The following is a 16154-nucleotide window of genomic DNA, read 5'->3' on the forward strand; positions in this document are numbered from 1 at the left end:
TGCGAGGCACCAGATCCCGTCCAGGACTGACTTCTCCATCGCAGCCAAAGCATCGCAGCACCACCGGCGTGAAGCGGCGGTATCGGTCCGCGGCTACGACATCCGCTCGCCTGGACCGTTCACAGTGGGCAGCCGTCCGTGTCGCGTGCGCCGAAGCTCACGGGATGCGCTGTCCCGTCGTCCATCTGTCCACGACGATGTCGTTTAGGGCTTCCCCGTGCTCGCTTCTTCTAGACGAGGTCGAACGAGACTCAAGGCAAGGGTTCAGCAGAAGGCGTGGGCGCATCCTGCAAAGCCAGGCAAGCAGGACAACCCCGCGTCACCTGGTACTGTAGAAGGAGGTATGTATGTAGAGATGACCGGGAAGAGTGTCGCCGCGGCGGCGGCCGGCCTTTTGCGTTGACAGAAGAGGAGGGCAAGGAGCTGAGCACATCCGCGGATCAACTATGGAGCGAGAGCCACGTTACTGGTGTATGTGCAGCTGCGTGCATCCGCACTAGTCGAGCGGCAATTGATTTGGCCTTCCAGCTCGCTTGCTTGCTTGAGGTAGTTACGCCCGTGCGTGCTGGCTGTTCTTGATAGACCTACCGAGCGGGGAGCGGCCGTCTCTGTCCCGCAGGTGGTCATTTGCCTCACAAGTTACTCGCAGCCGTCCGAGCGCTCAGTTGCGCAGACGAGGGCGAGCAAGTGAGGGAGGGGATCGTCATGAAACCGGGCCGAAGAGACGCGCTGCGCCAGGATCGACCTTTGTCCGTCGTACTGTATGTACAGGACCACATTGATAGATGGAGTGCTTCGATCGATGACCGCTCGGTGGGCGCCTGCGCCGCGTGTCAGACGCAACGGACAGCGGACGGGGCCGCATGTAAGCGGCGCAGACGCGACAACGGACGACGCCCAGCCGCAGCCGCCGCCGCAGCCGCAGGCCTGACTTCGGCCGCACCTCAAAGTGGCGCGCGGTTTTGCCAGGCTTCGTGCGTCTGGTTGTGTGCCAACGATCCGCGGCAATCAAAGTCCTATCCTGCATACGGCAGGCCTGGCCTGGTCGGCGAACCGTCGCGTCGTCGAGGTCAGAGGCCGGTCGACTCCTGGACACGCCAAGGAGGCCACCGAACAACTACTCTGTCGTTGCCGCCTGCAACGTCGGCAGCCCCGACCACAACAGACGACGACGACGAGGGACGACGTACGACGAGGGTGCGTTGCCATTGACAACTTGCGACGATCAGGACGACGGGCGCGAAATGGATCCCGGTTGCCACCCAAGGGCTCAAAGAAGTACGTACATACCGTGCCTGCCTGCCTCTCGACAGACAGCCCGGCGCGGCGCGGCGCGGCAACGGACCGCCATGTCCCCGACGCACATACCTCATTTGCGACGTCCATCGCTTCCGTCTTCATCTGCTCAAGTTGGGCTGCCGATCCGCTCGCCTCGCTTGCGGCCATCTCCCATCCAACAGACCGACCCAGCCTCCGCAGCTTGTCCTAGCCTATGTACTTCCTCTTCGTCGTCGAACCTCGGCTGAAACCCATATCAGCGTGGACGACGACGACGCCCTCTCCGTATCGGAAACGGCAGCACCCAGCCACCACCGTCGCCCATCCCACTTCGGAAAAAGACTGGATCGCCAGCGCAGGCCATACGGGACTGTTTGAGCCGGCATCGGCAGTGGCATTTCCGCCGTCTTCGATCAAGTGATTTCCGGTGGCAACCGAGGGCCCGGTACGGGTAGGTGCGGCAGCGCGAGGTGAGAGTCGCGTAAGCCGCCCAGGCAGGATAGAGTGGGGAGACAAGGAGCGGGGGAGCAGGCGTTGCAACCTAGATAGTAGTAGACAGGGCGAGAGACGGAGAGGGAGAGAAAGAGAGCGAGAGGGAGGGGGATAGGGAGCGTGCGGGCGGGCGTCCGTTGGCGGACCCCTGGTTCAGTTCATTGAAAGGCAGAGCACGTCTACCTGCAAGCGGGCGAGGTCAGCTCGCGGTCTGACCGCTCGTCGCTGGCCGGATCGTGGCCGTGCTGCTGGCTGTCGAACGCTCCGAGCCCATCGACGAAGTCGAGGGCGTCGAGCGCACAGTGATGCGAGGCGCAGACGACGACGATGGGAGCGACGACGGCGTCGAGGCCTGAGCGGGCGTCGTGGCGGCGATGGTCGAGGACGTTGTCGAAGACGAAGCAGGACCCGATGAGAGCGTGCGTCCGGACTGCGTAGCAGAGACGACCCGCGTACCCGGTCGCGGCGTTGCATCGCTCGCAGCGGCCCGCTTGAGGCTCGGCATCGACCGAGATGGGTGCGGCGCCGGCTTGGTCGATGTCGCTGCCCGTGCGGACTGGCTCGACGCAGCTGATGCCAAGCTGGATGCTGCCGGTGGTGCCGTCGATGTTGATGTTGCTGCCGCAGCGGCAGCGGCGGCGGCAGCCATCGTCGCCTGCTTTGTCGTCGTTGTTCTCGCCAGCGCAGAGGTGCTCGACGTCGATGTGGCTCGGACGGCGGCCGAGGCGTGGCTGCCAGAGCTATTGGTCGACGAGATCGACAGGGCCGGACTCGATCGGCCAGAGCTCGTCGTCGCCGTCGCCAGGCTGCTTGTCGACGCCGATGGTCTTAACGTCTTGCCACCTCCCAGGAGCGGCGAGGCCCGCATGATCGGGCTGTTGCTCGATGGCAGAGCTTGGGTGCCCATTTGAGGCGTCGAGCCACCCCCGCTGCTGCTTCCCGTCGCACCCGCAGAGCGGGGCTGGTTGGTCAGGGCCGCGTGCAGGCCACCTCGCTGCAAGCCCGCCGTCGGGTTTCCGCTCGCCCGGCCTAGGCTCGAGGGACCAGACCCACTTGTCGGCGAGGAGGAGCTGGGCGGCGCCGAAAGGCTGGAGCTGGATCCATTGGTCCTCGATGCCCCGTTGCCAGCGCTCTTTGGCCTTTCGCTGGGTCTCGTCACTGCAGTGAGCCGCGCCGCCGACGAGCGCCGGGTGGTAATGGTCCTGGTCGGCGCAGCCTTGTTGGCGGTGCCGACAACGCCGACGGCATCCGACAAGGTGCCCAGGGTCGAGCTCGATGGCTGCGTCGGCGTCGCGTTCGAGGTCGTATCGGGAATGGCGCTCGACGGGCTTCGCCCGCTCGCATCGCCTGCACGAAGTGGGCCGATCGCCGCTCCACGTCCCGCGCCCTCCGCAGCCGCGATAGACTCGGAGCTGCTAGACGTCACCAGCCCGAGCGAGTTTGTCGTCACATCGGAACCGGTCGTGGCCCTCGGCGGTATCGCGGTCGAGCGACGGCGCAGTGATGGCCGTCGGCCGTCGCCGATGCCGTCGGTTGATGAAGATGACTGCATGCTTCCAGACGAGTCCGACTTGGTGACGCCGCCGGACCCGCTTGGCTGGTAATCGGCGTCCTTGTCGTCGCCGCCGTGGTCCTCGAGCGTGCTCAACGCGCTCATGGCGCCCTCGAGGTCCTCGATGTCGCCGACATCGCTGACGCTCATCGCCCGCGACTCGTCGTCCGAGGTGTCGGTATTGGACTCGGTCCGCCAGAAGCGCCTGGTCGAGCCCGCCGATTCGGAATCGCTGGCCGCCTGTTGCGGTGTCCGTTTCCGTGCGGTTCGGGACCCTCGCGGCGGGTTTGTTTCGAACAGATCGGCCAGGCTGGCGCTGCCACCTTCAGCATTGCCGTCTTCGTCGTCTGGATCGCTGCGCTTCATGGCCGAATGCCCGTCATCGCCGTCCTCGGCAGAGTGCTCGTCCGTGCTCCTCGACGCGGCCGCCTCGCGCTGCCGGCGAAGGTCATGAAGATTGCCAGTGCTGCCCACCCTGCGGCTCGACCTCGACGCCGTAGTTGACGACGGCGTAGCATTGCGTGAGGCCGCTGCGCTCGATCCGGGCGTCGCCGGGATCAGGTCGACGGGGTCCGGCTTGCGCATCTTGGTGTTGAGCTTGGGCAGCGCATAGTTGACGCTCTTGCGCGTCCGGCGGGCTCGCCCGAACGTCGCATCCGCCTCCGAAGCCATGGCGGCGTGGCTGACCGAGGTGTCCGAGGCGCCGGATGGCGACGCAGGCGCCTTGTGCGACGTCGGCGTCTGGCAGATGTCGGCGTCGTGCGACGCCATCTTCCGCTTGACACCGCCGGGCGTCGAGGGCTCCCTCGATCTCAGGTCTTCGATGCTCGCCTTCTTGGCCACTAGGTCGGGTTCCATCTTCTGCCTCCTGGCCCTGCGTGGTGTCGGCTGCAGCAGACCATTCTTGGTGTCGGCCTCGGCCTCTTTCCTCGAGTCGGTGTGCTTGACACCGTTGGTCACTTCGCGCAGAATCGAAGAGGTCGTCATCAGGCCCGCAGACAGGATCGGGCCCGAAATGGCCCGCTGATCCAGTGGCAGGGGCGGCGAGACGATGGTACTGTCGCCATCACCTCCTTGATCCCGGGCAGGCTGCCCGTTGCCAGCTGCGGCTGAAGCGCTGGAATCTCCGTGCTCCTCATCGACGCCGCGATCGGCTTTGCGGTAGTAGTCGCCGTCCGTGGCCTCCTTGTCGTCTGTGAGCATGGGCGGCGAAAGGAGTCCGCTTTGACGCCGGCTGGAGCGCCTCGCCGTCCGCCGTACTGCCTGACCGCGCCCTTCGTGCTGCGCAAGGAGCGCCTCGCGGATACCCGCGTCGACGTGATCGATCGTGCTCATGGACGGGCTTACGCCATCGCCATCGTCGCCGTCACTCGAGAACTGGGGCGGATTGGGCCTCCATTCGGGCGTCGAGCCGTCACGCGATGCCACAGCGATGGCATGCTCGAGGTCCATCGGAAGGCCGGGGCTGCTCATCGGGCTGGGCGGGCCGCCGTCGTCAAAGAGCGAATGGCTCTCGATCATGTGGAAGCCGGGGTGGTCGTCGCTGACCCCGAAACTGCTGCCGCCGCTGAGCATTGGCGTATCCTGGCGGTTCAGCGGCCAGTCGGAATGCTGCGAGTGGGCGACCGGGTGTGAGGGCGTGTAGGCAGCTCTGCTGGTGGAGGCAGCGACATGGCGGTGCGTCTGGTCCTCGTCATCCTCCATGACATCCAGCAGGTGCGCTTCGGGGGCCCTGGCTACCGACCTCACCACGCCAGCGGGCAGCGCCGACGGATCGAGCGTAATGCGGTTGCTGGCACGCAGCTGCGGTTCCGGGCCCACCATGGCCAGGTCCAGCCCGAGCCCTTCGTAGCGGGCCGGGTCCGGGGCCGTAGGTGCCAGCCGTCCGTCGAGGCGTCCCAGGCTCTGGCCAATGACACCCCAGCCCGTCTGCACGCAGGCCACGACGTGCTCGAGCTGACTGAGCTTGGCCCTGAGCTCGACCGACGACAGCGCTTGCGCCTCGCGCTCCGTCTCGAGCGTTTCGATCTTGTTCTCGAGCTCGCGGATGCGCATCTGGGCAAGCGCATTCGTCTTGATGATTTCGCGGTTTTGCGCAATGTGCTTCCGCTTGACTGCGTGCCAGGGCAGCCAGCGCAGGTCCAAGGTCGATGGTGGGGGCAGGCAGAAAATGGAGGTCCTCAGCAAAGTCGATGCAGGGAGACCGCGCGAGGTGCCACTGTCCGTGGTGCGGCCGCGCATCGCCTCGTGGCTCTGTGTTTTGCCGTCCAAACACGCTCAGGCCTCCCACATGTGCCCAGCCGTACTCACAGGCTTCAAAGTTTTCCAGGATGTGCTCCACATTGGGGAAGATGAGTGCCGCGTTGGCGGTCTTTGAACCGTTGCTGCCGCTCCGGCCATCCTGGGAGAGGTTGTTCGGGTCACCCGCTTGGCCGTTGGCCTGCTCCTGGAGGCTCGCGCTGAGGCGAGCCTCTCTGCGAGTGGCTGGAGCCATGGGCTAGACTCGCGCGAGCAGCGGACCGAACTGCGCCCCGGAACGTACCCTCAGGACGCAGGCGGACACCGACCAGCGCAAAGTGGATGTAGCGGCAGGGACGCCACGCCGTCGATGTTGACGCCGACGAGAGCGGTGGGCGTGCCCGCTCAAGCTCTCGATCCAAGCTGCGCTGCGGGCCGACGGGTGGGCTGAGGCGCCGGCCGTCCCCGCGAGATTTGCCAACAATCCTTGCGCTTCGGTCCGATCCGGTCCAAGGGGAAGCTCCTAGCAAGAGCTAGGATGCCGCGCGTCTGCTCGCAGCCTGCGGAACGGGGGTCGTCCCAGCACGCAAGCGCCCAGCCAGTCGTGGAGATCGGGCGGTGCCGAGGAGGGCAGCGGTCGGGATGACGGAAGCGCCCGTGAAACGGATGGTGAGGTGGAGCGGGACGAGCCGGTGGGGCTAGCGGGTCGTAGGAGGCGAAGAGAGTACACTCGGCCCAGCCTCACAGCGGGTTCGAGGAGCGGGCAAGGTGAAAGAGAGCTCGAGAGCTGTCGCTAGTACTTTGGCCCCAGCTAAGCGGCGAGTCGAAGGTCGATCCGTTGTCGGGCTCCAAGATGCGAGTCGGACAGACGCCGGCTCTATGCTGCCGCTGTCCGAGACTGTAGCGAGGCGATGGCGGCGTCAAGCAACGGTGTCGCTGGGGCTGCGGCGCTCCCTGTTGTAGACGGCCGCGAGGATACGTCCAGGTCGAGGACGGCAGGCAGGTCGGCACGGAGGCGGTGACTGGTGGCGGCGGCGTCTCCTTCTGTACTGCTGCTGCTGCGGCAGCGTTTGCGTCGTCGTCGTGGTCGGCAGTCGAGGCCAGGCTGACCGGCTGGCTGGCAAGCTTGTGGCTGCCTTCGTCGAGCTCAAGCTGGGTGCCCGGATGGCAAGAGGAGAGGTGAGGATAGAGTGCTGGATGGGCGACGGAAGGGAGCGCGGGGGAATCGAGCCGAATGGATGGGCCCAGGAGCAGAACAGCACACCGTACCGTCCACTCTGCAGCCCAACAGCTTCAGCAACACCCACGTACAGCTAGAGCAGCAGCAGCAGGCCAGGCAGCACCGTGCTACGTTTTGCCCGGCTGCCGGCCGGTCTGTTTGTGTGTGTTTCGTGTTGCTCGCCGCTCTGCGTGACCTGCCTCGCCTTCCTGCGCCTGGCCTGCGCACCTGGGCTCGCGTCCCGTTTTCTCGCCTGGCCTGGCCTGGCCTGGCCTGGCCTGCCCGTCTCCCTGCCGGTCCTTCTTGGCTCGACTTTTTCCCCCGGCCTGCTGCCTGTCGCTGCTGCTGCTGCTTTGAGCCTGGCTGCCTTGTCTGCCGCTTGCTTGCTGCTTGCTTCTCCCTCCAGCGAGCGGGCAGGCGGATGATATCACATACGAACACGCACCAACACGCACGCCGCACCGAGAGGCGACGTACGGATGCCGCGGGAGCAGAGCGAGAAGAGAAGATCGAAGAGAGACGAGACCAACACACGCCGCATGTGTCGTGCAACCTGCCCAACGTCGAGGCCAGCAGAGGGCAGAGTGTGGTGTGCGCCTCGCGCCCACGCCTGCCCCGACGTTCGCTCCTCGTTCAGGGCGTCGTCGTCGTTCGATCTGGGCGAGCCATACATGTCCTATCGACATGTGCCTCTCCCTGCCTCTACCTTTCCCGCTGCTGCTACGATGCGGCTGTCGAGAAAGAGCAGCTTGCCAACGCAGCGCCTTGCAAGCCGCGCACGGTCTTGCTTGATAGCAGAACGACACACAGACAGAGGAGAGAGGCAACAGGGCAGCGGCCGGGCGACTACACCTGCCCTACGGACCAAGAGGTCGAAGTCGTGGGCACACCGGCCCGCCGTCGTCGTCTTCGGCTGGACGTCTGCTCGCTCGCAGTACGTTGTGATCTTAGAGAAGGAGTGGGGTGGGACCGAGTCGACCCACGCAGGCCTCTGCTCTCCTCTCCTCTCCTCTGCCCTCAGGCCTATCTCTTGCTGCTCGGTGTGATCCGCTGCTCGCCTTCTTTCGGGCATCACACGGACGAGACCCTGGCCTGCCTGCCTGCCTGCCTGGCACCGCGGGCGGCTGCCAGATTCGATGTGACAGGACGCACGCACGCTCGGACTGAGGCACCGCCAGGCCAGGCGGCCTGCCAAGCTCCTCTCTGGTCCTGCCTGGGCGGGCCTCCCCCCCGGTACGGCAGAGGGTGAGCAGAGGCACACGAGCGAGCGAAGGCCGTTGGCGGGCCAGCTAGGGCAGGACAGGCTAGGGCCTCAGGGCAGGACGGCTAGGCTAGGCAAGGGGACGGTGCGGGTCCAAACAAACAACACCGCCAACCACGCACCCAACCCTAGCCTGGGAGCGCAAGGAGGCAGGCAGCCCATCGGAAGATTTCAGCAACGCAGACGCACGAAAATCGAGAGCAGCCAGGCGAGGGCCGCCTGGCAGGCGAGGGCCGTGTCAGGCGTTCCATGATGGAGCAAAGCGGCAGCTAGGCCTGGAGGCAGGTCGACGAAGGGCCTGACGCGTTCCAGACGCGTCCTCGGGCCATCTGCCCGTGGCCAGGCCAGGCCTGGCTTCGAAGCCATCTCGGAACTCGGCGGACGGTGCTGGCCAGCTGGCCAGGCCAACCTGGGGCCTGGTCAGTCCAGGCTCGAGGGCCGTCCACTCAACGCGAGCGACGGCGGGGACGCGCAGGCAAGCAGCCGGCCAGGCCTCTCGGTCTTCCTTCGCTCCACATGCTCGATGCCCAGGCTGAGCTAGACCACCACCATCGAAGACGACGACGACGACGACAACGAGGGCGACTGCTACCGGCATCACACCGTCTATGCGCCGCCACGCTGCTCCTCTTCTTCTTCCTCCCTACGCTTTCGCGCACTCTCTCTAGCGACCACCCCTCGTCGCTCGCCTCTCGCCTCATCATCTCTGCGCAAGGTCAGGCGTTCCTGCCTCCATTGCTGCTTCCATCACCGTCGGGCTGGCCGAGCCGTATTCGAGCGCTGACGGGCCCGACCCGCCTGGCCGCACCGCCGACATTCGAGAGGCCAACAGGTGGTCGGCCCTTGTCGAGACCCGTCCGCCCTTGCGCCCATCGGCCCGACGCCGAGCCCCTCGTTTCGCCTGCGACTGCGGCAGTGCCTCTAGCCTGCCAGCTCGCAGTCTGGCGAGTCGTTTCCACTCGCAGCGGAGCCGCCGCCGTCACTGCACGCTTCACAGGTCCAGACATGGATCAGGGCGCCCCCTGGCCCTGACCGCTCTTGCGCTTCCTTGGCCAATTGCTGTCGCCACCCGACCGCGTGCGCTGTCCCGCTCCTCGCCATCCAGGTTTCACCAGTCGTTTCCTATAAACGGTCGCCGCTCGCAGACCATCGCCATGGCTGATCGAGCGACCAGCCCGGAAGACGGTAAAGCCATGCCACCCGCCGCCACCGGCAGCGACAGAGGAGGCTTGTTCAGGTCAACGCCCTCGCTCCGACCGACCAACGGCGTCTCGAAAGCCGCAAAGGCGCCGAGCCGACAGGTATCGCAGCAGCCTCATCCGCCACACGTGGCATCGCCCGCGTCCCTACCCGAGCCGTCGCCAGCACCAGCGCCTGAACCGCAGCGCAGCCTCACCTCGCCAGAAGCCTTGACAACGGCCGAGGCTCCCTCGACTGTATCGTCGCGCAAACCCGCGTCCAATACCGGCAGCAAGATGCCGCGGACGCCAAAGCCCGAGCAGAAACCTGCCAGGCCAAGCCCTGCGCCGACCCGCACAGAGCCGTCGACCATCTTCCGTTTCGGTTCCCAGCGCCACATCCGCGTCAAGTTCCTGCTTCAGAACACCTTTGGCCCCGTCGAGTACCGCGACCTACAGGTGCTCATTCGCAAGCATGGCGGCGAGGTCGAGTCCAGGATGGGCAAGGCCGACCTGATGGTGGCCAACATCAACACTCCGATGGAAGCGGCCAAGCTCAACAGGGAGGCCAAGAGACTCGGCAAGCCGCTGCCCATGGTGCTTCCGCAGTTCATCCACGACTGCATCGAGGCGTGCCAGCTGCTCGAGGTGGAACGGGCCATCTACGTGCCCGACGAGCAGATCAAGGCCCGGCTGGCGGCTTCGGCGTTGACGCCCGGTGCGAGGTCCGGCAGCCGTCATCCATTTACCGACGAGGATCGGAGCGCGATCGTCGAATACCTCGGCCGCCGCCCGGAGCCGTGGAGCGTCAATGGCGCTGCCAGGGACCTGGCCATCGACCGTCCGTCGCACACCAAGCACAGCTGGCTGTCGTACCTTCAGGACAACATGACGGCCAAGTGGAACATTCGGCAGCGCGTCTATGCCTGGCAGGCCGAGAACGGGATCAAGCATCCTAAGCCTGCCACGATGCCGACACGCGGCGGCAGCGTCGCCGATACGTCCCAGCCTTCTGTCACCAGCGCGCAGTCCGCGCCCGCACCGGCGCAGAAGCCAACAGGCGACTCATCGGTCTCGGCGGTGAGGCGCGGCGAGACCGCACGCGAGCAAAGAAAAGCCGCAAGACGGGACCAGCTCGACAGCTCCGACGTCGTCGACGAGGAGTCGGAGCCAGTTGGCGGCTGGGCCGAAGCGAAGGCACCGAAGTCTGCGCAGGCGGAGGAGCCGGCCTCCGCCGACCAGCTGGCTCCCTCGAACCTGGCTCCAGAAGCCGCCTCTCGATCGGACCGAGGCGGGGACGCCGATCTCGCCGCCGATGCACCCACGGCCCCCTCAGTGTCACAATCCGGCGCGGCGTCCGCATCTCTAACGGAGGCGGCGCCCGCCCTGGGACCGCCTCACGAAGAAGATTTTCGCGATCAAGCCGATTCCTCGAGCGTCGAGGTCGAAGAGGAGCTCGAATTTCGCCCGCTGCGACCCGCCAAGCCGAAGCAGGTCCATCATCCTGCAGCTGGCGAGGTACCAGCTACCTTGCGCCAGGCCGAGCGAGAGGGCCCGTCAGATACGACGCGCGATGTAGCTGCGCCAGAGGCGACTTTGACGACTAGCGCTGCTGCCGGACCGGCTCACGAGAGCGCCAACGAAGGCGAGAATGCGGTCAGCGAGGAGTCAGAGCCTGAGGATGGCTGGGACATGCCCGAGTCCCTCATCAACGAGCTGGAATCGCCCAAGAAGGAGAAGAAGACGGCGCGGCCAAAATCAAAGACGCGACCCCGACGCTCCGCAGCCCGCGCATCCCTGAGCGGCGACTCGAATGCCGACGAGGGAGAAAGCTATCCAGCATCGAGTGCGGAGTCGGAGGTCGACGAGCTCGCCGATGACAGCCAGAACGCGACGGATCCAGTCGAGAATGCCAAAGCGGACCAAGCAGCTGAGCAGGAGCAAGAGGACCTCGACAAGGCGCACGGTCTAGCAGACCAGCAGGCTGCTGACGACGATCCAAGCTACATTGCTCGCCACCGGGAGGGATCAAAGGGTCCCCCGCGCGCTCGCTTCACCACGCCGGAGAAGGCGCTCTTGGTCAACAGATTGAGCGACCTGCTGTCCTCCCTCGACGCCGACCAGCCCGACGCGGACATCGACATGTCCTCCATCAAGCCGCCGCCCGAGTTCTGGGAGCAGATGAACCACGACAAGCCGCGCCACTCGGCCGCGTCGTGGTCGAGCCACTTTAACAAGAACGCCGTGCTCTACATTGACGCCGCACAGACCCAGCGCATTGTCCAGCAGGAGACGCAGACGGTCCTTGTGGAGGAAGGGGCCGAGGCGGCTCCCCCTGGTGACGCTGACGCGATTGGCGACGGGGAGGAAGGCGAGTCGAGCGAGAGCGAACTAGGCGCCGACGAAGCGGCCGGAGCAGACCCGGCATCGCCGCTGATCGCAATCTATCCGGCTCCCGGCTGGACGGACGAGGAATACATGGAGGACGAGGAGGACGAGGAGGATGAGGACGAAGAGGACGAAGAGGACGGAGAGGAGCAGCGCCAGGATGAACACGAGCAGCGCCAGGATGAACAGGAGCAGCGCGAGGAGGAACAGGAGCAGCGCGAGGAGGAACAGGAGCAGCGCGAGGAGGAACAGGAGCAGCGCGAGGAGGAACAGGAGCAGCACGAGGAGGAACAGGAGCAGCACGAGGATGGACAGGACCTGGCACCCGAAGCGGGGACTGGACGTCGCTCCCGCTCCCAGAGCTTCGATCTGGCCACTTGGCAAGAAATCGGCGACGCCATGGCGGCCGAGTTCTTGGAGATCGCCGAGGACAGCACCGAGGGGGCGGCTCCTGCGGAATCGGCCGAAGATGCGGCCGCAGCCAAGCCTGTCGCGGCCCCCGTCACGTCCAACAACACCCGCGAAACGATCACAAATGGCGACCACGACATCGATCGATCGTCGCCGTTGCCCGGCTTCCGACCGGCGGTGACCAGCAGCGGGGCCGCCGTCGAGGTCGTCATCCCGGCGTCGTCGCAACGCCACCGACACGTCGAGACGACCCTGGAATACTCGCCCGAGGCCACGCCACAAGCCGGATCGCCCGCGGCAGCTCATGCTCAATTGGACCACGGGGAAGAAGAGAACGACAATGCCCAGATCGAAGGCACGGCAGAGGCGGAGGAGGGCACCTCAGTCGATGGTGCGATACCCAAGGTCTCGGAAACGGCGCCCGGAGCTGTGACGCACGACGTCAACCAGCGGAAGGAGCATCACGATGCCAAGGTGGCGGCCAGGGCCGGTGCCTCGCACACAGGAGACGACGACGAAGGTGCACTTGCCTCTCCGATCCTCGCGGTCGCTGCCGCCGCTGCCGCCGCCATGTCGCCGGCGCGGATGCAGACCTCGTCCATTGCTCCCGGTTATGGCAACGCCAACGAGGCAGTCGTCGACGCGCTCGACCTGGGAGCGGCAGAGATTCCCGTGCTCCCTTCTAACCCAACGCTCGACGGCGAGCTCTCAGACTACGAGCAGCCGCTGCAGTACGACGAGGCCGGTCAGAGCGCAGCTGAAGATCAGCAGCAAAGCAACGACCTGGCCGCTGCGCGTGGTCTCGCCTCTGTAGAGGTCGTCAGCGAGGACGACGACAGCGACGTCGTCTTCCAGAGCTTTCAACAAGGCTCGGAGCCGGATCTCGAACTGCCGCCCACCAACGATGAGCGACCGAGAGCTGCCGTCAAGACCACCGCAACGGCCACCTCGGCGGATGTTCGTGGTCCAGCCTCCGACCTTGCGTTCCGACGACCGGCCATGCGCAAGCCTGGAGGTCGCGTCGGTGAAGCTCAGACTGCGAGCCCATCGTTGCAGCAACGTGATGCTGCACCGAGCAAGGCTGGGGTCCCCTTGCTCGAACGGCATCGAGACACGACCTTCCACGACTTCACCATGGACAGCGACGAAGAGGAGCAAGCCCGCGTGCTTGCCCGTCGCACGCCGCGTGCCACGTCGACAAAGAGGTCGAGCAGCGTCCATGCGACCCGAAAGGTGCCCGACTACCACTCGAGGAGCATGCTGGAACCCCGCGGCCAGCGCGAGCCTTCTGCGAATCTGTCCGACGCGAAGCGAAGACGGGTCGAGGAGTGGGCGTCGCGGACCTCGGCCGAGCTCGATGCAGAGGCATCGACTGAACTGCTTGCACCCACGCCGACAGCTAAACGCAGCGCGCCTGCCAAGCAACTCGGTGCGCCGTCGACCAACAAGCTGCAGTCGTCGATGCCGGCAAAGACACGACCGCAGCATACCCGCTCGACGACGGCAGCCAGCACCTCGATCCTCGGCTCGCCCCTGCGACGCAGGGCCAGGGAGAGCGTGCCGTCGGCAGTGGCGAGCGGCGAGAGGTCCGAACTCGAGGCGCTCGAGGCCAAGCGCCGGTACACCGAGAGCGTCAAGAAACTGTGCTCCGACTTTGGCCTCAGCGGCCCCGCGCAGGCAGTGCCCTTCATGATGCCCAACGGTTGGAGCGTCGCCAAAGCGAGGGATGCTTTGACCGACAAGGTCCATTCGATGGCGGCGACCTACGGCGTCACTGCGCACGACGTCATCGAGTTTGTGCGCACGGCCGAGGGCAGGTGGGACGAGGCGGAAAAGTTCCTCGCCGTGCTCGCCAGGTCGCCGAGCAAGCCACAGCCGCTTCAGCAGACGACCGACTATGCAGCCGATGATCTGGCCGAAGACGACCACGGCGAGGGTGCCGAGGTCGACCAGGATCTCGAGAACCTCGAGCAGTCGCAGCGAGGAAGCGAGCTAGACGTTCAAGAAGCTCCGCGGTCGGTCGACCGCCGGAGCGCGTCACTGGGCAAGAGGCGACGCTCTGTCATTGAGCCATCCGAGCTCTCGACGCCTCCACGCAGGCGACGGCGCCACACCGTTCTCGTCGACCGGAGCGATGAAGTCGAGGTCAACGGGGCTGCGTTCGCCAGCGGCGGCGGCAGGCCTCGGATAGCCCCACGCCACACCATCGCTGCCACCGAGCTCGGGTCTCGCCGCCTGCCGAGCTCGGCGCCGCGACCTGGACGGACGGGGCCATCCGAGCGCGTTTCGCGCGGCGAGTATGCCGTCGCGAGGAGCGCAAGCGCGCGAAGCATCAGCAGCGGTAGACACGCTCGCGAGGACCTGACGTTCGGGCGCAGGCAGCGACAAGAGCGGGCCGAGATGTTCGACGGACCCGCAGTCCATCGCGGCGCGCAGCCTGCGCCCTCATCGTTGCGCAAGCGTCGCTACGATGCCGATCCCGAGCTACAGCAGGACGACTTGCACGACGAACGGACCGAAGACGAAGAGACGGAGGAGGACATTGCGGAGCCGGGCCGAGACGAGGTGGAAGATGATGAGAATGAGGAGGTCGGCGTCTATCCACCTCTGCCGCGACCGAGGCGAAGCTCGTCGATGCGATCGAGGCAGGAGGCGGAGCTGCGTTTGGCCGAACGGCGGGCTCGAGTGATGCGAGAGGCCGCGCTGGCCGCCGAGTTGGAGGCCGAAGCCAGCCGCGCCGCCCTGAGGTTGCGCCGCCACCGCGGCTCCAGGCGCCACGCCGGCTGGTCGTCGTCTGAGGCTGACGATGGCGATGGCGGCTACGGTTACTACTGAGTCAGTCCTGAGAAAGGGCCGACGAGGCCAGGCCAGAACGACGGCGAGACCTCCGCCGCAACTATTGTACTGCGATGATGCTGCTTGCTGCCCTCCCGAGGGGCCCGACTGCAACCTTGTAAGACCAGACCAACGCGCTTGCCCGCGCTGCGACCGGGCTGTCGAGTCCGCTTGTCGGGTTGTCACACTTTGAACATCGCAGGGACCCCGGCACGCCTCTCTTCTCGCCACATGTCGAAGGAGCAAGACGCGATCTATTCGTGGTTCGCCATCTAGTCAGCGTCTGCGGCTCTACACGTGTTCAAGGCTCAGTTCAAGGTTCCGCTGCGGCTGATGGCGCCGTCACTTGAACACCTTGACCCTCTCTTCGTCGGCGAGGAAGGGCTTGTCGGGGCTAGGTCCGCCCTCGGGATGGCCAAAGACGAGCTCGGACTTGAGGACCCAGTTGTCGTCGAGCTGCCAGTGGGCGCGCACGGCGGGCTGGGTGAGGTTGGCGTAGTGCTGCAGGTTGGCGCCGTACCCTTCGAGCTCGAGGGCGGTCCAGGTGGCGAGCTGCGCCATGCCCGACGCGTGTTCCGACCACTGCGGGAACGACGAGGCGTACAGCGGCAGCTTCTCCTGCAGCCCCTTGACGGTGCTCGCGTCTTCGAAGAAGAGGACGGTGCCGTAGCCCGCCTGCCGTGTCGATACAGTCGGAGAAGAGGGGATGCGAGCTCGTGTCGTCAGAAGGTGTGACGACCGCCAAAGGAGGCCAATAAGCGCAGTTGATCGCTGCTGGCCGTGTCACTTACAGCGAAGCCCTCGACCCTCTTCAGCCCCTTCTCAAGAGCGTCGGGCGGAGTGACCTTCCTCAGCTCGTCGGGTACGATCTTGGTCCAGTAGTGGTCGTGCTCTTTGCCGAGCAGCACGACGGCGCGCGAGCTCATGCTGTTGAACGACGAGGGGCTGTACTTGACCGCCTTCTGGACGAGCGAGACGACGGCCTCGTCGCTCAGGATCGCCTTCTTGGACAGGGCGTAGATGGATCGTCGCGCCGCGAGCGCCGAGATAAAGGGGGCCGACATTGCTGCGGGTTCTGTGTGGTGTGGATGGAGGTTGTGTGGGGTGTGAGTGGGGTGGTGAGGAGTGAGGGAAGGACGGGTGGGTGAGCCCGCAGAGTCGATTATATGTGTCGGTCGTCCCCGAGAGGTCAAGTCACCCCTTTCTTCTGGGATGGTCCCCACTCGGCCATCACATACAGTACGTACGTACATACGTACGTCCTGGTCGACGTCTCCGGAGTCCAGGGTCCAGAGCTCCCTC

General features: G+C 65.7%; 3 protein-coding genes across 3 annotated transcripts; 1 reads left to right on the forward strand and 2 right to left on the reverse strand.

Moving 5' to 3' along the window:
- Positions 1-1969: 1969 nt before the first annotated feature.
- On the reverse strand, positions 1970-5816 carry PFL1_04551 (uncharacterized protein; the record flags this gene model as incomplete). Its single annotated transcript, XM_007882077.1, has 2 exons — positions 1970-5436; positions 5633-5816. The coding sequence occupies 2 exons, from the start codon at positions 5814-5816 to the stop codon at positions 1970-1972; spliced, it is 3651 nt and encodes a 1216-aa protein (XP_007880268.1).
- A 3378-nt stretch (positions 5817-9194) lies between these two features.
- On the forward strand, positions 9195-14852 carry PFL1_04552 (uncharacterized protein; the record flags this gene model as incomplete). The annotated part of the gene is made up of 1 exon (XM_007882078.1): positions 9195-14852. One exon carries the CDS (start codon positions 9195-9197, stop codon positions 14850-14852), a length of 5658 nt encoding a protein of 1885 aa, XP_007880269.1.
- A 342-nt stretch (positions 14853-15194) lies between these two features.
- PFL1_04553 (uncharacterized protein) lies at positions 15195-15916 on the reverse strand (the record flags this gene model as incomplete). The annotated part of the gene is made up of 2 exons (XM_007882079.1): positions 15195-15527; positions 15644-15916. 2 exons carry the CDS (start codon positions 15914-15916, stop codon positions 15195-15197), a joined length of 606 nt encoding a protein of 201 aa, XP_007880270.1.
- Between the last annotated feature and the right edge of the window lie 238 nt (positions 15917-16154).

This window comes from Pseudozyma flocculosa, assembly GCF_000417875.1.
Source record: "Pseudozyma flocculosa PF-1 unplaced genomic scaffold scaffold00015, whole genome shotgun sequence".
In the NCBI taxonomy this organism is placed as follows: Eukaryota; Fungi; Basidiomycota; class Ustilaginomycetes; order Ustilaginales; family Ustilaginaceae; genus Pseudozyma; species Pseudozyma flocculosa.